The following is a 22,013-nucleotide window of genomic DNA, read 5'->3' on the forward strand; positions in this document are numbered from 1 at the left end:
TCTTGTGCTGTCTAGAAAGAAGGAGTGGTGCTGCTTCTGCCAGAACACCTGGGTCTCTGAGAACAGAGTGGGGTCTTGTGAGCTAGGCTGAGAGACTCAGGAGGACTCAAGGGTTGTCGTGAGCTTTGGATCAGCGGCCAAGGAGATGCCACACCAAATCATATTTAGTGTCCCAGGCTTCCCTGACAGCTAACTAGCTCTATCCTTGCTTGCCAGTAATCACGCTCAAAGAAAATGCAGACACACCAACACAGGGCTGGCCGGCCCTACCATAAGCCTGAGTGAGGCAGCTGCCATAGGTGGCTGAGAGTCATGATAGGGCAACAAAGTTATATTTCAGTATTAATGTATTTTTACTGCACGGGGGTGGGGGGTGGGGGGGAGAGAAGCACTTGTAGGTCTTTCTGCCTCAGGTGCCAAAATAACTCAACTAGACTTGGGTTCTAGATGGGGGTGGGGGGTTGCTGCTCTGACTCAAGTAGCAAGATGTCCTGGCCCTGCTAAAATGGCACTTCTCATCATTGTATTAAGTTTAAACTCCTTCTATGCCTCTTCATGATAGTTTTTCTTCTAATCTTTTTATTGCTTCTTCTGCATCCTTCTCCTTTCACCGAAAATAAAGCTTCATCTTCAGCCTTCATTCCCTTTGTGTTATTTCTAATTTCCTTGCTTTTTTCTCCCACAGTCCCTTGTGCATTGTTGCTCTCTTGTTCTCAATATTTGACTGGTCTTTTCTTTATCTTCTTTTAAGAACTGATTCAAAATGTGTCTCTCCCATGTTTCCTTCTGGGTGTTCTATTTGATTTCTTAAATTATTTCCCTTCCTACTGCTAGGTTCATAACTGTTCAGGATTTAACTCTTTTTTAAAAAAAAAATATTGCTTTTCACTCAACAAATACAAAGGTTTCCCATTCTCTCCAATGACCCTCTCCTTAAGACTGTGTATACAACATACATTTATGGCACATTTGAAGCACACACACACACACCCCAAGAATCTTGGGAACTGTCATTTATTAAAGGTGCTGGGAATTTTAGCTCTGTGTGGGGTAAACTATAAACTACAGTTTTCAGGGTTATTGGGGGTGGGAGATGTGCTGGAAATGTGCTTTAAATGTATAGTGCATACAAAATTGTCTGTGTTTTCAATTGTGAGTCAGCAAGCAGGAATCTGTTCATTTTATCCATGTACAACAGCCAGTATATTTTAGATGCATTTATCAATAATAAGCGGTGCTGATGATGTATGCACCTCAAGCATTTTCCTCATGCTAGCGAGGGTACCAACATTCAGGTATTTTCGCTAGCCGACTCCTCCAGACAACCTATTTATTAATCATTCACCCTGATTTGTTTGCACAAAGCATATACGGGGCTCAGATTATATCTGTTCCTTGTTGAGCATTTATTCTGATTTGTTTTCCACTGTGAGGGGTTTATATGTGACATGTGTATTCAGCCTGCATTCATCCTGATTTGCTTGCCAAGTGTTTGCACATCTTCGTACACTTTCCCCACACTTTTCAATGCATTTCCCTATCGCTTTCCAAACTGCAAAAAGTCTGGTTCTTTTTAAAGGAAAAATTGGAAAATGAGAAACTGAGAGAAGCTGAAATTGACTGTTTTGCTTATCCCTACTACTGGTGCTTAGTGCAAACTGAGAATGCATCCTGGGACAATAACTAGCTCTCTCCCATGGCTGCACTTGGCATGGAAGATTGATGGTGGCACACAAGGTATGTTTCGAGGATACTGCCACCATTAAAGTTAAAGGTAAAGGGACCCCTGACCATTAGGTTCAGTCGTGTCTGACTCTCGGGTTGTGGCGCTCATCTCGCATTAATGGCCAAGGGAGCCAGCGTACAGCTTCCGGGTCATGTGGCCAGCATGACTAAGCCGCTTCTGGCAAACCAGAGCAGCGCATGGAAACACCATTTACCTTCCTGCCAGAGCGGTACCTATTTATCTACTTGCACTTTGATGTGCTTTCAAACTGCTAGGTGGGCAGGAGCTGGGACCGAGCAACGGGAGCTCACCCTGTTGCAGGGATTCGAACCGCCGACCTTCTGATCAGCAAGCCCTAGGCTCTGTGGTTTAACCCACAGCGCCACCTGCGTCCCTACTGCCACCATTACCTGTCTTCTAATTGAAGAGCCTGATAAACACTAAGGGAAGCCCAGGCTTTTCTGGAAGGAAGTTTGAAAGCCAATGTCTCAGATAATGAAAGAGAAGCAGTGCAGGGTGGGATGAGCTAATCAGTAGCTTACTAATCATAATAGTTACTCCAGCTAGCAAGGGATGGAAGAATCTGTAAGTTTTGGTTCTCTTGATTTCTAATTTTTCCAATCTAAAATTCAGTTCTCTACATTTTGCATTAAAAAAAATCCTCATCAAAATTCATCAGCATTTTGGCAATTTATTATACACCAACAATACTGGACTTACAGATTATCAGCAGCATTACAAATTTGGATATTGTAATTACAGACTACATCTCCTTTCAGGAAAAACTAACTTTTCTTTCTTTGTGAATGATGAACTGATTGCTGCTCAGACTTTGTGTTCTACTCTTTATGCTGTAGAAACAAAAGAAGATGTGAAAACTTGAATTTATTACAATGTACCATTGTATAATTGCAATGTAGCATTGTACCATTGAGGGAAGGGGTGGGCAGGAGGGTTTTGGGGGTCTTTACGTCTGTTCCTGTTATTGTTTGTTTTTCTTCTTATATTTAATAAAAAAAAATTAAGAGCATCAGGATTTTAGTGTGAATTTCTCTTTTTTTAATGAAGAATTTATTGGCATTTTCATAACACAACACACACCCAAACCCACACCTACAAATATAAAACAAATACAAATACATATATTGCCAGGATTCTTCTTCTTGTTTATATACATAAAGAAAAATTTCTATTTCCGAATCTTGACGATTGACTTCCCCTGCCTTTTCACCTTCGGTTTTAAATCCATAATCTACTTTCTTAACAACTTTTCTCTAAAAAAAGAATTTAACTTCAATTAAAGATAACACAATTATCTTAATCATCATATTCTATCATAAATCTTAACAAAATATTCTTATAAAATCTAAACTTATTTCTTCTGTCCTTTATCATGCTGCTATTAACATAAAATCTCAATATCTCCTTACTTATTCAAGATAAACTTACAGTTAACAACCTTCACCCTCCGATTTCAGATACCATAACAGACCATTTAAATTTTTATATTAAATACTTCACCCCACACCCCCTCTGTCCATTGTCTTTCGCTGGAACCAATCTTCCAGTTATCTTCTTTTCCCAGATGTCCACAGATCCAGGCAGCATTCACAACAAACTTTGCATCGAGCTTCAGGATACACATCATCTCTTTTCTGGGCTCCTCCGCTTCTTTGTACCATACTTCTTCTTCTTGTAAATATCTTAATTCCTTGTCCCTTGCCCCCGAGCTCCCACCACGGGGTCTGGATATTGTAAATTTTACCGTTCCGGGACTGCCACCCCCAAAGAACGGTTCTTTTTCCCGGAGTCGCCCAGACATTTCAAACCATCCTTCAAGCATCCCTTCTAACTCTTTGCAAAGGTTTCCTTCCATTGTGTAAAACTTTTGAAAAGCCTCCTCTGTGGAAAGTAGATTTTTTTTTATTTATTATCCCACTCAAGACTTTCAATTTCCGATTAAGCAGTTCCAGCCTCAAGACAGTGAGCATTTCTTCATCCGTTAATCCAGAGTTCAAAACAAGTTCAAACACAAAGTCCAGCATGTTGGGGGAGGGGGTGAGTGTCAAATTTCAGTTCCTGACTCTTCCTCCCTTTGTTTCAATTGTTTCCCACATCAGTCCAAATTTTCCATCGCCATTTTTCTGAAGCCAGAGCGTAAAGACCAAAACTTTAAACGGAGATATTTTCTGCCCACTTAATCCCCAAAGGGAAATCTCAGCAGTCTCAGTTTTCAAATTTCAAATACTTTGTATCCATTACTGTAGCAGCAGTCACTTAAACTGGTTATTTTCTTTCATTCCCGAAGGGAGGGAGGCAGGCTTCCTTTCCTCTTCCCCCCGGATCGTTCCCAAGATATAAAAGTCAATCAAATACTCACAACCACCGGGTTCTTTAACACCATTAAAGACAGGTAGAACTTAGACGCTCATCACGGGATTTGTCGCCACATTTGCATCCCGGTTGGGGCATGTCCCCTATAGCCCGGCTCCGTCGTCCCTTCACCCCCACTCCCCCTTTACAGGGGGAGCGAGGGAAGGGTTCGGAGCCACAATGGGCACAGCCGGGGAGCCCAGGGTGCGGGACGCTCTTCCCGCACCCCACCGGAGCCCCGCTTTGCGGTAGCGGGGCTCCAACCCCCGGGACGGACTGGGTCGCCTCGCAGCCGAGGCAGCCCACGACCTCCCGCAATGGCGTCGCCGCCGGAAGTCCTTTAGTGTGAATTTCTCATAGCAACACGTTTGTAAGTGTTTTGTAAGCATCATCTGGAGAGCTACAGGTTTCCCATCCCTGCAGTAAGAAAAAGGATTAAAGGCTTCTGGGTGTGTTTTACACATACAACACCCCTTCCTCTGGTCTAAAGAATCTGGTCTGTTCCACTCCATCCAAGTTACACCACAGACAGCTGTGTCTCCTTAACTTGTAATGGCTGTGAGCACAATATCATCATCTGTGAGGTCTCCAGTTAGTTGTCTTTGTGTTGTGTCCTTGCAATCATGCCTATTTACATAGAACTGTAGCTCTTAGTATGCTGTGAGCCTTGACATTCAGCCCTTTTGCTCTGTGCAGTTTTAGGCCATGAGGGGAACAGGTTATCTGGAGCTGATACTTTCAAACTGTTTCCCTGCCCTGTTTATGGCCACACCTTTCACTGTACTGTGGATTGTTAAAAGAGACAAGGGCTTAACTCTGAATTGTTTTCAAAGTTTAATTTACATCCATATTGCAAGGAGAGCAGGTTCACCATATCCCTTGGAGTCTTGAAAAGGATTGCAGCCCCACCATGGAGTAATGCCTAATTACTTTTATAATTTAGATACTTCATCGTATCGCAGAGCTTTTATGCTAGCTCATCTAAATGCATTCCCCTCATCTGTATTGTTTGGAAGGTTTTTAAAAAACAAACAAAAAAAACCCTTCCAGAATAGATTCTGTTCCTGTAATAAGAAAACACCAATACATCACTAATAATAATAATAATAATAATAATAATAATAATAATTTATACCCCGCCCATCTGGCTGGGTTTCCCCAGGCACTCTGGGCGGCTTCCAACAGAACATTAAAATGCAATAATCTATTAAACATTAAAGCCTCCCTAAACATAATTTTGGATTGCCGTCTTCTCAACACCCATCAGAGATCTCCTATAGACTCCCTTACAGCTCAAAATATTGATTTGCAAAGAGTCTGTAATCCAATCTTTCCTGAGGGATGATACTCCCAAAGCTACCAAGATTGTTTTGGGGTACTTAGACAAGATCTTTAAAGCTAAATCTAAAGTTGCCTGATTTATTCAGTGGTAGTTATCTGGTCTTTTATATATTGTTTGTGTTTGAATTATCAATGTATTTGGATAACTTTGTATGATTTTTATGATTTTACTGTTTTAACTTATGCCAATAAAGGCAAAAAAAGGAATCTTGAAAAGTTATGTATTACTGCTTTCTTTCACCTTACACAAGCAGGCAGATCTTCTCCTGATGAATATTTCTGAATATTTCTTTAGTGTATCTGAAGAAGTGTGCATGCACACGAAAGCTCATACCAAGAACAAACTCAGTTGGTCTCTAAGGTGCTACTGGAAAGAATTTTCTATTTTATTTCTGAAACATTCACTATCTAACAGTGCCACCTGCTGCCAGTCAATTCACTTCAGATATATACATTTCTGCAAGCTGCTGTGCAGTAATTGAGGTTCCAGTGAGCTGTTTTGGGAAGTTTTTAATGTTTATTTTTTATAAAAGGGGGGGAGCTCTATTTATATTTTTGTTGGGTGCCACCCAGAATGACTGTGGCAGCCCAATCATATGAATGGGGTATATAAAATTTATGATGATGATGATGATGATGATGATTGTGAGCTGGAGAAGCGTCTCATTTCCCTTTCATGTTATTGCTTTGGTGGTTTGCCTGCTACACAGTATCCTACTCCCCAAATGAAATTTGATCTGTCCTGTTCTCTTACCCTAACTTGGGTTCATGTCTGTGTTTATGTGCATATATGTGCAGCTGCTGCCTTGTGTGGGCTTGTTGTGTGGTGATGTGCTGTTGACATAGAATCACAGAATCTTAGAGATGGAAGGTACCCCTGGGGTCATCTAGTCCAACCCCCTGCAATGCAGGAACGAACATGGAATCTTTATTTTAATTTTCCAGCATTGCAATGCAGCAAAGGAGGTCACTTACCATAGCTGTCAAGTCTCACTTTTTTTGCGGGAAATTCCCTTATTCGAAGCCGTTTCCCGCTGCTATCCCTGATTTTTTATATCCCTTAAATTTCCCTTATTTCAAAGGGAATATTCCTCTCCCCAGGCACGTCTCTACCCTGTGGCGCCAGGGCACAGGGAACCAGGGCCGGGAGGCAAACTGAGTGTCCGGGAATGAGAGTTGGAGTCCGCGGAGAGCAAACCTTTCCAGTCATGTGTTACTCCAGTCAAATCCCACATATGAATGTGTGGTGGGGAAAGATGATGGTGTGTAGCCTGGTGTAAATTAATTTGTAGCCGGGGGGGGGGTTACCACGGCGTGGACTGTCCCTGGGGACAGTCTGTCCCCGGGACAGGTGAGGGTGCTGATCCCTTATTTTCAAATCCGAAACTTGACAGCTATGTCACTTACACTGGCACCCTGAGAACTGCTGGCATAAAGACGCAAAGGTGGTGTCATGGTTCTCCCTCTCCCCATTTTATCCTCACGACTATCCTCTGAGGTACATTAGGCTGAGAGACTCAAGGTCATCCTGTGAGCTTCATGGCTCAAAAGTGGGGAAAGTCCAGCATTCAAACCATTCTACTGGCTCCTAGGTTCCATTATATTATTGTTATTATTATTAAAAGGTTTCTAGCCTTTGTAAAACCTGAGACATGAGGCCAAATGAACAGGTCCCATTCTTCTTTTTTTGTGAGAAACTAGCCTGCTCCAGTCGTCCTTCTGGCCAGAGGTAACCGACGGAACTCCCTTCCACGTGAGATTTCAACAGGCACGTTGACATGCGCCAGCATACGAAAGCTTTCCTACGCGCGGGTTTTTGTCGCGTCAGGAGGAAGGGTTCAAAGTAGCAAAATGCCACATGGACTTTGGAGTGGGTTTTTTGTTTTGTTTTTGGTGGGGTGTTTAAACTGCTCGGAGGAGAAACATTCAAAATGTGCAGCTTCCCCTCGATAGCCACGAGGCGATACACTCCAAACCTTCGCCCGCCCTCGAACTGGCCTCAGCGCAGCTAATACATAACATTTTATTGTTCTTAAGAGGACTACTTCCCTAGCCCTTCCCCCGCCCGCGGCTCCCCTCAGCTTCTTCCAACCGTAAAACTCGCGCGGAAGGATCACCCACGTTTTTAAAAGGAGGCAAACAAGAGCCGGCCGCGTAAGAATCTGGACATGCTGAGTGGAGGAGGGAGGGAGGAAGGGAGGAAGGACTGGTTGGTTGGATGTTGGAGGCTGAGCATGCGCAGAGGCAGCACGGACTAGGCCCAGCCTGAGGCGGCGGCGGCGGCGGGCGCCGAGGCAGTAGAGGGAAAGAGCGCCCACGGCCCACCGCAGTGAAAGAGCGGCGGCGAGTACGTGAGGGAGCGTGGTCGCAGCCCAGGAGCGGGGGCAGTAACCGGGGGGGGGGGCTTTGTGAGAGGAAGAAGTGGGGTTGTTGTGGTGTGTTTCTACCCCCCCCCCCATTTGTCGCGCGCGTGTCTGTGCGGTTGGGCCAGAGGGGAGGGGCTTTGGAATAACGGGTGGTTTTTTGGGGGGGTGAGGTTTAAGGGCAGCGATTTTATGAAGGGGGGCCAGAGAAGCAAAGGTTGATTACAAAAAAAGGAGGGAGAGGGGAGGTTGTGATTCTGGGTGAAGGGGGGGGAGGGATCCAGGAGTCTGCTGGTATAGTAATAATAGTAATAACTGTGGTAACTTAGGATTCACATCGTTCTCAAAGCACTGCACTTAGTACTGTGTCTGCTTCTACAACAGCCCTGTAAGGTAGATCACCACATGGTTATTTCCCACCCCCTCCTTAAGGCCACTTTCTGAGGCCTCTACCAATGCAGTATGAGGCCGGGGGGGGGGTAGGAACGGGACGGGGAGGGCTAAGGCGGTGGAATGGACTGTACCACTTCGAACTGCAGGTATGTGTATGTGTGCGCTCACATTCTTTGAATGCTCTCCTGCGTTGTGAAAACGGAGGTGGGAAGAGCTGTGCACTGTAGAGAGAACGGTTTGGTCTGTAAAACTTATCATCCTTGCTTGCTTGTTTTCCCTCCTCGCAAGTGGTTTTGTCCGGGGGGGGGGGTTGTCCGAGGAGTACTGGGCAGTAATAAATTGCCCACTTGCGATGTGGAATGGTACAGTCCACTCTAACCCCTTCCCACCCATTTGCTGCATGTCTGGAGCAGGCCTCAGATCAGAGCGGTGGGAAGATTCAAAACAGGACTTCCTGCTTTGAAGCAGTCTCTTACTAGTGGCATTCTCTGGGACTACTTACTCCCAGGTGAGTGTGTATAGTATTGCATTACTACTCTCTGCTGCACCAGCTGATAAGAGAGGTGTAGTATAGGATTGAGGGAGCCTGAGAGATACTGGGTTGAGCTTAGTATGATTTACTTATAAATAAATGGACATAGGATTGTACTATAACTCCAGCCTCCAAACTTTGATGTGCAAAAAAGGTGGGGGGTGGTTTAAAAATGGTTTGTGCATGGATATGGATTACTAACAGTTCTTGTGCCATGTTAAGAACTTCTTGGGGAATGTCTGCACCAGCCGTCTTTATCCTGTTCTCAAACTGTCTGTTCTTTTTCTTATGTGTGGCAGGTTTTCCAAGATGACGCAATTCCTGCCCCCAAATTTGTTGGCATTATTTGCCCCCCGTGATCCTATACCCTACCTCCCTCCTCTGGAGAAACTACCCCATGAGAAGCACCATAATCAGCCCTACAGTGGCATTGCTCCCTACATTCGAGAATTTGAGGTAAGTACTTTTAAGAATTGGCCTGATTTGTAATTTGTTAGAACATTGGCTAGTGCCTGCAGAATTTGGCTGTTGCAAGAACAGCTATTAATTTTCTTTGTCCTTTGTTAAATTTGAGAGTCATTTATTAAAAATGAGCTCTTTCTCTTACAGGACCCACGTGATGCTCCCCCACCTACCCGTGCAGAGACGCGTGAGGAACGAATGGAACGGAAGGTATGTACATGGCATAGCAATTTGTGGGTTATTGCAACAGTAGCTCTGATCCAGGATTCCTAGATTGCATGGGGGAATGCCTCAGGTTCTACCCTTGACTGTTTGTAGCTTTTTTTCTTAGAAGCTGAGGTTTATGGCTTCCTATTGTTTTCAAAGGGATGTATTTCTTCAGGTAGTTAATCTGAACTGGAAGGTAAACATTAATATTCTGTCCTCAACACCTTTCCTTGCAGAGGCGAGAGAAGATTGAGCGTCGGCAACAAGAGGTTGAGACTGAGCTGAAGATGTGTAAGTCAGGGAGAGGAGCAATGGGGGAAGGAGTGAACTTTGTGAAAGTCACACCACTTTGGGTCTTTAACCATAAATGAATTCAATGTTTCATTTGATTCCTCTTAAGAAAGGCCTAATGTTCACATGTGTGAAAGAACAAACGATCCCTCCCTTTTCCTCCATTTCTTATCCGTTGCTGTATTCTTCTTCCAATCAGGGGACCCTCACAATGATCCCAATGCTCAAGGAGATGCCTTCAAGACTCTCTTTGTGGCCAGAGTTGTAAGTTACCTTCTTCCTTCTGCCAACACTTTGTTTAAAATAAATTGCTAGTGTCCTTACCAGTAAGAGATGTTGGAATACAGATGGAAACAAGCAGCAATTTCCACCTTTGCCAACAGTACTTTGCTATGTAAATAAAAACCAGGATTAAAAATTATGGCACAGCTTTTAAGGTGTTAAAAGTAGGGAAAGAGCACAAAGAACCCCTCATGCCAGGGATCTCCCCATTCATCCCGATACAATGTCATTCTGATTTTCTTGAGAGAAACAGGCCATTTCAGAATCACAGAAATGGGCTAAGTTTCATGAACTTTTATATGGGAATGTGGCTGTAGGGAGCAGTGGAAGCATTAACTACACCACCCCAACATTGTGTGGCTTTCATGGTAGCAAGTAGTGTCATTTTTCAGATTGCCCCACATTATGGGACAAGCAACCAGAGACCTGGCTCAGTATGAGAAGATAATGTTAGACGTAAGTGACAAAGATGTAAAGCGCTAGTTTCCAGTTGGCATTAGCTCTTAATACAATACATGCCATCACCTGAAGAGTTAAGAAAAGTCTGGGAAACAGGACTGCGACAACATGAAAATGATAATTAACTCTCTTAAGACTATCTCACTTTCACAACAGTGCATGACAAAGGGTCTTTCAAACACATGTGGTGGACATGTCATAAGGGATGAGATATTTGAGGAAATTTTCAAAACAACTAGGCCAACAAATTACAAAATACCCAGAAATAAATATTACATTTGTTTTTAAATAATAAAAATGATGGTCTGAAAATTAGGACCTTAATTGGTTATTTGGTGAGGGCAGTGATTACAAAAAAATTGTGGAAGAATCTGGAGCTACAATGAATAGTTGGAATTCAAATAGTCTGGCTGGAAAGCTATGCAGATTGGTAAAGTTTTATTTCATACGCATATAAATAAAATAAGAGAAGGGTTCCCAGGGTATTTCAGAATTTGTGCATATTGTGTAGCATACTGTCTGCATCAAATATAAGATTGCTCTTTGAGGGGGGAAATGGGTTCTCTTCTGCGAACCTTTAACTGCTTCTGTGATCTTTTGCCTGTCTGTTTGTTTATATGCTTTAAGTCATATCTGCAAAACAAACAAAAACAACTCTACCAGTTATGATCTCTATGCCTGCTCCTTATTTGACTTCCCATTTTCCTTGCAGAACTATGACACAACAGAATCCAAGCTGAGGCGGGAGTTTGAAGTTTATGGCCCAATCAAAAGAGTAAGTTGAAAGGTTATTTTTGGATCTGTTTGGCAATCAATCAATAAAATTCAATAGCTGTTAGATAATCATTTATTGAACATAATTATCACCATATTTCCCAGTGATGAATTGTGTAGCCCAGTATTTTGTTTCTGCTTAATTTCATTGTTTTAATCCCTGTTTACCTCTTTCTAAGAGAGTACCGGTAAGTTTTAATCTTCGTTTTCTTCCCACATCGTTTTATTTCATTTCAAAGATAATTGTTTTGCATTCAAATGCTTCTGATTTATCAGAAGCACTTCATATATTTGGAACGTATCTCTAGTTCTGTGGTTTAGGATAAACCGACTTGATTTCAACACTGCTATCTTTCCGATGCCTTCTGTCTCTCACATTGTTTTATCAAAGACATTTACAATGCTGAGGTGGAGAGATAAAGGGGTGCAAGTGACCCCTGGGGAAAAGCTGTTTCTATCTCTAATCTCGTTGGAGCACTGGTCTTTTTTATTTTTAAGCAGTTGTACATGGAAGACAGAACTTGTTTCCTGAGATTTCTACATTCCTCATCTTTGTGCTATCATTTCCTCATTTCTCTAGTGCTCTCACAGCTACTCCATATAGAGGGCACAGTGGGAATTTCTAGGCTTCGTTCACACAAAATGTAATGTGGGCTTTGGAATCTGGAGCTTCCTGTATCACTTAGGTATCTTTTTTTTTGGCAGAAATGCCCCTCTAATTACATCATAGCAGGCATGGTCAGCCAAGAAGTCGAGAGTTGAATGTGTACTGATCATTTTCCTCTTTGTGGTCTCAAGTGATGGGGTTTTATAAGGAGATGGACTTCATTTGGGTCCTAAGAAGGTATTAGGGCTATACATTTAACCGGTTAACCCTTGCTGCCATTTCCAATTCTGTTCCAGATCTACATGGTGTACAATAAGCACTCCGGCAAGCCACGTGGCTACGCCTTCATTGAATATGAACACGAACGTGACATGCACTGTAAGTACAATAGTTTTCTGGGATGTTTTTATGATTTGTGTGTTTTGTCTTTTTATAAATTAGTTTTTATATTACAAAAGCATGTTTTTTTCAAAGCCCTTGAGTTATTTGAGGGCTTGGGCTCCCCCCCAACAGGTAAGTACAGAGTGGGGGAGCCTGGCTTGGTTTGGCAAGCACCCAAGTTCCGTTAATCTGGCCCTGTTGGGTTTCCGAGTCAGGACCCTTCCAGTCATACCAACAATAGAAAGTTTTGGGGGGGATCCTTCCAATCACATCAACAGTAGAATCCAGAAGGGAGGAAGTTTTACCCCCTTCTCCCTATATATTTTGTCATTCAATCATTCATGTAGGGTTTGGACTTGGGAATCTCAGTTTTACTCTAGGTAGGCTTGCTCTTTTTCGAGAGCATCGCTTCCATCTCTTTGTCTAGTTCTGAAAAAAGAAATTAACGTAGCTGGGGTGCTGCAAATGCAATGTGTGTGAGTGTATGTATGCTAAAGTAACAGGCAACAGTTCAACAGCTCTCATCTTTACCCCTCAAGATTCCCTTGTTTTGGGAGGAACCCTATAGACCGAGGGTGGGCAACTAGTCATGCCAGCATCTTTTGGGGCAGGCTGGAGTTCCTGCTTGCATTGCAGAACCCAGCAGCATCATAAAGGCTGCCCCCACACTCTGAACTGTTGCCCATCTCCTTTCTGTTAAATATTTTTTAAGAGGGAGAATGAATGCTGTGAAGAAGTAGTTCTTCTAAAGCAAGTGTAACTTTGACCTGTAGCTGTGTTTTGAAAAGATGCTGTTGTTGAGAGGCGTGTTGTGAGCGGGGTGTATTAATTCTGTGTTCTTATTGTCACTGCAGCCACCTTTCTGATGGCTATTGCCACTGCTGGCTTGCAGCTGATCCTTATGCTTCCCCTTTACAACATCTCATTGTATGGTTGGTATAAGGGTTTGTATAATTGGTAAGAAACCGCAGTACCCAACACACTTCTATACACAAGCCAGGTCAAAGGCAGATGTTAGGTGACATGACTTAGTGTGGAGGTGGGGTGGAGGGAAGGAAGAGGAATATGTTTCTCTTCTGGCTTCTGCGCTGTTCTCTTGCTGTGTGGAAGGAGAAGGAGAAATGGGTTCCTTATGCTTGGTTGTTGGCCTTATATTTTGCAGCATAAATATAATGGGGAGGGAGGGAAGAATAATAGGTCAGCCCTCTCCAGTAGGGCTCAAATATCCTGAGTGAACCCTCCCTCTCCAAGACACACATGTGCTGTTTTATGCTCTGCACTCTGTGGGGCTGGATTGGCAATCATTAAACAACGCAGGCAGAAACAGTTTGCAAGTGAGAGTTATTTCAAAAATATCATTTTATCATGTTTACCCCAAGTAGGTAGGGGCTCCTCACTCCTTTTCAGACTGGCTAGACCAAAATGCTTCCTCTCAATCATTAACACACATAAGAAAGCATCACAGTATTTGAGGTCACTTTCTGAAATCTTCATGAGAATGTTAATCTTTCCACCTTTAATCACTGCTTACATTAATAGTGTAGACACAAGTGATGGTAAAGTCAGATGCTAATACGAGGCTCCCAAATATCCTTACAGACCTGGGTTAGATTGTGTTAGTGCTCTTTGGAAAGGACTGGGCTGTGTTAGTCCTCTTTGGAAAGGTGGGAAAACCCTAGACTACATCATTCTTAAACACTCCACCTTATATAAAAGCAAGCTGCAGCATATTAAGGTAGCCTTGTAATTTAGCACTTGCCTGATGTTTGTGGCCGGTGAAAATTGCCCAAAGAAGCACCTCCAGTGCCAGAGGGATAGAGCTACTCACACATAAGCGCCATTATTCTATCTTGAAAACAAGATAGCATCATAAAGCATGTATACCTGACTGTCTTCTCACTTTACTTGGACAGACACCCAGACTAGGTGCCTGGGCAGTGGAGTGACTGATAGCAGTGAGAGGTGGAGTGGTATTTGTAAGCTTAGGAATGAATGGGAAGCCATCCTCTGAACAATTATTTGCATGGTTGTATTAAGGGAGAGCAAACATCTATATCAACTACCACTTGAGTCAGTTCTTGAATTTAAGAGTTTGTACATTTGTGGAATGGAGGATTCTTCCCAGTTATTGGGTCACTTGTATCAGATTGAGACACGGGGCCTTACACAAGTTACATTTTAAATATTTTGGCTTTGGTGCTTTATTTCTAGGTACAGAAATTGCATTAACTAAAAATATTTTACCATGAGCCACCGCAACTTGCCCCTGGCCAAACTTGGAGGCAAATATCTTTGTTAGATGCTCCTGTTAATGTACATAATCCCTGAGTAGGCTGATGTGTGTTTCTTAGGAGGGAGTGCATTTTTATGCCTGTGCTCTTCGATTGATAGGAACCAGGACTGAGGATATTTGAGCTCTGCTTTTAGTTAGGAAGCTGATGGGTGGTTGGGTAGTTAGCAAGAGTGGGAGCACAAAGCTATGTCCTCTGGCTACCCTTGCAGGGCTTGCCAAAGCCGTAATGGGACCTGCAAGTGGGACACGGTTGGGATGTCTGTCTCAACAGAGGTTCTAAATCGTTGATCCCCCAATGTGGGTTTTAACATGCAAGCAGGCAACTATACCACTGTTGCTAGGTTCCTAATTATTGCTAGAGAAGGCAGTTCAGAGACATCACACATACCTTGCTGTTCTTTCTTGTTATCTTCTTTTCTGTCTGGCTCCTTTAGCTTAGATCTTTCAATTGTGTAGTATTTGGAGCCCTCAACCCTGCCTAATGCAGGCTATAGATAGGAATGCCAAGGTGGGGAGAGGCTTGGTAAAATTCAGGACTTACATCTGAAAAGGACCATCCTGTTGCCTCCCAGTATTTACGTTGGAAGGATGTGTTCCGTCAGAGGCCTTTAAGCTTTGGAGTATTGAAACTTAACAAGATTTAGATGGGGCCATTCAGCTTGCCATTGTCTGCAAGACAAGATCTAGAACAGACATAGGCAAACTCTGGCCCTCCAGATGTTTGGGACTACAATTCCCATCATCCCTAGCTAACAGGACCAGTGGTCAGGGATGATGGGAATTGTAGTCCCAAACATCTGGAGGGCCAGAGTTTGCCTGTGCCTGATCTAGAATGTCAGAGGCAGCAATATATCACTAAATAGCAAACCATAAAGGCCAATGTGCATGTACTCTGCACCTGTACTTTGCTTTGGGGCACTGTTGGCTAGGTTGGAAAGTTAATTAAACAAGGAAAAACCCACCTTTGCCCTTGAAACTTAACTGCTGACCTCTGAATCCTAGGGGGAAAGCGGTAAGTGCTTCCCTTGGATCTGTTAAGGAACAGGAAAAAACAAGAGTGCCTATGAGTTTAGTATTGGAGCTATAAACTGCTTAGTGTGCTGATTAACAGGTGTTCGCTGTTGGCTCCTTGAGGGATTTGGTAGATTCTGAAAGCTCCCTCCTCAGCATTGCGATTATGTGTCTTCAGCAATCCAGAGCAGAGTGTTACTTTGCCAAATTCTGATAAGTAAGTGCTACTTACAGAAAGTCTCATACTCATCTTTTACATAGCAATCTTGTCACAAGATGGAGGGATTCCTTATACATTCTTTGTTGATTTGTTCTCATAAAGGTGTGCCCTTATAAAAAGGATGAGAGAGGTACAGTGAATGGAAATGCACACCTTGCGTGTCCTTGCCTCTTATTAGTTGTGCAAGCACATGAAAGCATGAAGAATTATTAGGAATCTCTTTGTGGTGAGATTTTTGTATGAAAAATGAATTCACCAATTTATCGTTTAGAGTATCGTGTGAACTGGCCTATCCTAGAGAGAAAAGTTTGAAGGTCTAACTTGGCATTGAAAAGCTTTGAAAAACCAGGGCTTGGTCATTGATGGGATACCAGAAAGGGCTTGAATAGTAACTCTTCAGGCCAACAGAGCTGTTCTAGGTGAGCTTCCCCAACATGTCAGCTGCTGCTGCTCAAAGCCCTTGAACGCCCTGAGAAAAGCTTGGGGATTTTTATGCTAGGGCCATTGTGCTTAATTATAAAAAGTCCCAGGAAGGTAAGATACAATGCAGAGGGTGGTTTCAGGTAAGCAATCTGGGACTCGCCCAACCATGGACTGACCTCTTCACTGGAGAAAAGGCCCAGCTTCGTCTCCTATCTTCAATAAAATGGTGGTGAATATGAGGAGCAGGGACGCTGACCCTTGCTGACTTTGGTCCACTGGCTGCCCATTTTGGAAATGAGCCATGAGGCTAACTTGGAGACTCAATTTGTAAGGGGTGGCGGTCTGTCATCGTGCCCCAAGATCCAAACTGACTGGCTTCTGATTCTCAGGGCTTCGAGGCCCAGGATGACATCTTTGCCATTGGTCATTGGACAAAGCCTGACTTGACGATGAAGATCTTGTCAAGCTCCACCTTCCACAGCTTTCTCTAGTAGCTGAACAATCTCCACTTTTTGTTCTGTTTTTCTTTTTTAATGAAGGTTGGGGGGATGGCAGACCATTGGAAAATACATCCTCCTTCAAAGAAACTGATTTTTGGACTTAAAAAAAAAAACCAGAGCTTTTTTGCTGTGTACTGTTGCATCAGAATTTAGAACAGGTGAAATCGGAACAGGTGAAAATGTTTTGTGCAGTAATAAGTTAGAGCCAGTACTCTTTATTTCATGGAACCTTCTGCTTGAAATGGAGAGCTTCCAAGTCTTTTTTCTGAAGTAATATTTTCCCATTAAATGTATGTACATCAGAAGATTTTTGCCATTTGTTTCTGTAAGAAGGGAATTTCAGTCCTTTTTCCCCAGTTACCTATATGAGAACATCCTCCTTGAGCATATATGCATGAGTGAGGAAGGGGAAAATCCTCTATACCCACATTGAAGAGAGAGATAAACTCTTATCTTTTTTTATGTGCATGCTTAAGGATAATGTTTTTAATTTTTTCTCTAATACACAGTTTATGCACGTGGTTGGCTTTAAACCTTTCTAGTTAATTTTTTTGTGCTTTTCAACAAAATGCAGCCCCTGCATTTTTATCTAAAAATAACTTGTGCACACGTCCCCTACTCTTTTGAACTGCGCTTGTTCAATAAAAGTAAAATTTCATTCCTGAAAGTGTCCCCAAAAGGACATACATTCAACTCTCTTGCTCTATTTTTAAAAGACACCCAGCACTTTGATAACTGATAATAAACAGTAGCAACATTTGGCTCTCTGAATTTGGTGATGGGCATGTTTTTAAAAGGGAATACTTCAGAAATTTGTGGATTGAAATCCTCTGGTAGTGTCTAGCGTTGCTTCACTGACCATGGGACCTACTGCCCACACCTGCATTATTGACCACATATAGGTGCCTTTAGTACATTTGAGGAGTAGTGGTGCGTGGGAGCCACAGAGCTTGCAAGGACCCCTTAAGGCATAAACTATCTTCAAGCTCTTAATTATGTAGCTTTGGGGAGTGGGGTGAGGCTGGGGGGGACTGGGGAGGGGCTGGCATGGGTGGGGTGGGATCTGAGTGTCCGACTTCTGCTGCTGAGACAGGTAAGGCAGGGAAGGTCGGCTCAGCAGCTAAAATGCAAAACCCAAAATGCCGCCCCAGCCGGGGGCGCCCGGGCAGGGGGGAGCTGCGCCTCGGGCCCCAGCGCTAGCAGCCCGATGCAGTGAGTTTGAGGAGTTAAAAGTTGCAATGGTTTTGTAAGTAGTTTCTCCAGGTAAATGCTTTTATTTCCTTTTTACTTGTTAGCTGTGCTCGCCCACCCTTCCTTTAGCAAGTGGCTTGAGAACATTTCCTCTCCCCTAAAAGTCGTCCTAGAGATTTGCAGTGGGTTTGAAAGCGGCATGGGTGAGGGGAGGGATAGTGGGTTAAACTGGGCTGGGAGTGTTGAGCGAGGGTGCCAGCCAGTTCCCTGAGTGTTTTTCCTTGTGCGTACTACCCTCTTCCTTCCCTGCCAGACCTTTCACTCCCCTGTAACCTAGAAAGCATTTCTATATCCCTCCCCCCTTCCCCTTCACCTGTTTGGTCCCCATCCCCCCATTTTTATTTCTTTATTTATTTTGATGGCAGGAACTCTTGCTTTTGGGTTGGGTTTGGGGGCATGGCCAATCTTGGGACTGGCTGGTTGGGGATACAAATAAGCAGCAGAGCCTGGCCCACTCTGAGGTTTGCTGGGAGGGCTTGGGTGGAGGGCTTGCTTGTCTGTACCCATCCTTTTTCCTTCTGGGCAAGTGATGTATGTAGCGTGAGTCTTGACTGCTCAATAACCTTCCTTCTTTTTGCAGCAGAGGCCAGGGGGCTACATTGTGAGGTGGTGCTGGGGATTGCTCCACAACTCTGGGGCTCTGCAGCAGCTGTGGTCAGGCAGCCCATAAAGTTTACTTGCTGGTTGTGTCCCCGTCCCCGCACTCCCACAATGATGTGGATTTTGCCCAGCTACTTTAATCAAGGCAAGTTCTTGTGTTCAGGACGAGCTTTGAGGCAACGCTTCCCAAGCAGATGTGGAGCAATCCCTTGCCCGGGGCAGCGGGGCCATGGGAGCCTCCTTCAGAATCCTTCGTGTGTGGTATATGTCTTTGGGGGCGGGTGGGCTTGTTTATGTGCAGTCTGGATAATGGCATTTCCCTTTGCCCTCCCCTCCCCCCTGGATACCCCTCCTAATCTGTTGCAGCGGCATACAAGCACGCCGATGGGAAAAAAATAGATGGAAGGCGGGTGCTGGTGGACGTAGAGAGAGGCCGCACGGTGAAGGGATGGCGCCCACGCAGGCTTGGTAAGTGTGTGCAGAGAGTTATACCATGCTTGCCGCCAGTTTTTCTGCCCCACCCTTGTTCCCGATAGTTGCAAGACCCTAGAAGTCTTTGGGGGGGGGCAGACATCAGCGCTGCTAGATGGCTGCATTCTGGCCACCAAGGATGTTGACATTTAGTAAGTGGAGATCAAACAATCTAGAAGACAAACTGAGGGAGCTAAATATGTCCAGCCCAGAAAGAAGGAAACTGAAACATAGGGAGTTGTGTACTTAAAAGTGTCTTAATTCCTATGTTTTCTGAGGGTGGGCCAAGAATGGTTAGGTCTTAACTAGAGGAAAGTAGACTTGAGTTAAATGTTTCTTTGAAAAGCTGCTTACATGTGGGAGCTGTTTGCCAGTGGAGAAATGCTGTTGAAAGGTAGAGAAATACGTAGTGCTTGAGAAGTTTTCAAGATACTGTTATGCTGGGTAGGCATCTGTTGATGTTTTCTGTGAAGGTTGTTGTGTTGGGCCAGAGGTACTAGTCGATTCTTAGTCAGATTCTGGAAAGAAGGTAAATGATGGACGTGAACTGTTCCAAGGTGCTTTCATCCTTCCTTCTGATCCCTCCATTTGGCAAGGTCTGCTTTCTGTATGTTTTTTGCGAGGCAGGAGAAATTGTTGTCACTGCATATGGCTCAGAAACCAGGAGAGATCCTTTTCTCTCTCTCTCTCTCTGGTTTCAGGTGAGTTCAATTTAAGCAAGATATATTAGAACTAGAACAGCACACACTGGGCATACAAGTCTGAAGGACGATGTTTCTTCCAGCCCTGGCCTTCTAATTGTGAACAAGCCTGGAAAGATCCAACATTCTTTCCCCTCCTTTGCAGGTGGTGGTCTCGGTGGCACCCGGCGAGGAGGTGCTGACGTCAACATCAGACATTCAGGCCGGGATGACACCTCCCGATATGATGAACGGTGAGTTGAGTTGCATAAAGTAGAACAGAGTGGTATCACTTGCCAATCTCCCTCTCCCCTCAAAAAGTTACAGTGTTGTAGGAATTTCATTTCTAATACAAGAGAATGATTGGTGGCAGCTCCCATTCAAAGTATTACTTAGCACAAACTTTGTGCTAAATGTACAGAAGGCTTTACAGGCTTATGGTCAAAAGCAAATATCCAAGCATTTAAAATTAGAACATTTCTCAATTGCTGCTAGACCCTCCTCTTGCATCTCTTAAAAATTAAATACACACAAAATGGGACAGATTGAATAGATTTGTATGTCTCAACCCTCCCCCCCCCCTTGATTGTAAAGATAAGGGTATGAAACCAGATTCTGTGATTAAGGTAGTTTGGATTGCAAGCCTTTTATTGTGTGTTGCTTTTGTATAATGCTAGACCATGGAAGACATGACAGTTAAACCAGTTTGTAGTGCAGACGTGTCCTTGTATAGATGCCATGTTCATTCATGGGTTTCCTCTTGCATTGTGCAGTGCCAAAATAATAGTTAAAGACAATTACTTGACATTTGAGAAAGTACATTCTGTCCCCTCACCACCACCCCGGCTCACAGGGACCGAGACCGCGAACGGGAGCGTGATCGCCGAGACCGCAGCCGAGACCGGGACAAAGAGCGGGAACGCCGTCGCAGCCGATCCCGGGAGCGCCGGCGGCGGACGCGGAGCCGAGAGAAAGATGAGCGGAAGCGCAGCCGGGAGCGCAGCAAGGATAAAGACCGGGAGCGCAAGCGCCGCAGCCGTTCCAGGGATCGCAAGCGGGACCGGGACCGGGACAGAGACAAGAAGGAAGAGCTGCCAGAAGTGGCTGAGGCCCAGCCTGATGAGGCCACCCTTGGCGAGATGGGCGTAGATGGGCTGGAGGTGAAACCCGAAGTGGGGGAAGAGAAGGGCAGGGACAGAGACAGGGACAGGGAAAGGGATAGAGAGAGGGATCGGCGGCGCAGCCATCGCGACAAAGACAGAGACAGGGATCGTGACAGAGAGCGCCGTCGTGATAGGGACAGAGATAGGGACCGTGACAGGGAGCACAAGCGGGAGCGGGGGGAGCGGGGAGGGGATAAACGGGAAGAGAGGGGGCAGGACAATGGCATGGGAGAGGCCTTGGAAGAAACCAGCCAGGATATGTTCCTGGACCAAGAATCCATGCAGTCAGCTGATGGTTATTTGTCCACTGAGAATGGATATATGATGGAGCCCCCGATGGAGTGATGAATGAGACGCTTCCGTGCCCCATGTGGTCCAGCCAGGTGAGGCTTTTGTCTCCCAGGCCGCCTAACCAATGAGGCCCCATCAGCCAGTTGATGTAATTGATTTTAACTGGTTTTGTTTAGAAGGGTAAGTGTTTCAGTTCTGCCTGTCCTACCCCATTTCTTAACATGTAACCTTCCACGGATCCCTTGTGTATTTGGATATTTTTCTTTAAACAAGAATAAAGTGGTGTTAATTGTTTTCTTCTCCATGTGAAGTGTGTCTGCAGAGGCTCTGCTGGATTCCAGGTTGTCAGCGGCTCAGACATCCACAAAGAAGGACTTGGTTATATGTCAAACGCATTACTGTTGCTAGAAGCTTTACTGGTAATGGAGTAATGATTCAGCTTTTTGCTTGCAGTGAAAAGTTAGGGGGGAAGCAGCAGCAATTGGAAATGAACCGAAAGACATTGAGAACTTCATTCTGTGAATTCAGTTATAGGAGTGGTATAACAGGAAGATAGTGACCAAATGCTAAAAATAGGTTAGGAGGAAGTATTTCAAAAGGGACTGATGAAAAAGGCGAGCAGGGTTCATCCCTGCACTGAAATTAAGCTCAAGTTTATTTAGACTTTGCCTAATGATGGCATCTGTGAGGAAGGTGCTCTAAGAAGTTTAGGTTTTGTCATGGATAATAGCCAAGGTTTGGGAGTATTTAATTTGGAGCCCAGCAATAGGAAGAAAGTCTAGTTCCAGTGTTGTCAAGGCTGTGTATTTTGTACTGAAAGAAACTAGTTCTGTGTCCAAGTAATCCAAATTTTACATTAAGAAAAGTTGACTGTCGCAATTTGTATGTTCAGAAGTATGCATTTTAAAATTATTTTTAA

General features: G+C 44.1%; 1 protein-coding gene across 2 annotated transcripts; it reads left to right on the forward strand.

Annotated features, from left to right (window-relative positions):
• The first annotated feature begins 7,664 nt into the window (after window positions 1-7,664).
• On the forward strand, window positions 7,665-21,404 carry SNRNP70 (small nuclear ribonucleoprotein U1 subunit 70). Of its 2 annotated transcripts, none has more exons than XM_033170055.1 (10): window positions 7,665-7,787; window positions 9,028-9,184; window positions 9,338-9,400; window positions 9,634-9,688; window positions 9,888-9,952; window positions 11,142-11,204; window positions 12,107-12,188; window positions 18,856-18,957; window positions 19,807-19,894; window positions 20,458-21,404. In XM_033170055.1, the coding sequence occupies exons 2-10, from the start codon at window positions 9,038-9,040 to the stop codon at window positions 21,146-21,148; spliced, it is 1,356 nt and encodes a 451-aa protein (XP_033025946.1). In that variant the 5' UTR covers window positions 7,665-7,787; window positions 9,028-9,037; the 3' UTR covers window positions 21,149-21,404. The 2 variants fall into 2 exon arrangements, with proteins under 2 accessions (XP_033025946.1, XP_033025947.1); XM_033170056.1 differs by having other exon boundaries at window positions 20,494-21,404.
• The last annotated feature ends 609 nt before the right edge of the window (window positions 21,405-22,013 follow it).

Source organism: Lacerta agilis, chromosome 14 (genome assembly GCF_009819535.1).
Source record: "Lacerta agilis isolate rLacAgi1 chromosome 14, rLacAgi1.pri, whole genome shotgun sequence".
NCBI classification, from domain to species: Eukaryota; Metazoa; Chordata; class Lepidosauria; order Squamata; family Lacertidae; genus Lacerta; species Lacerta agilis.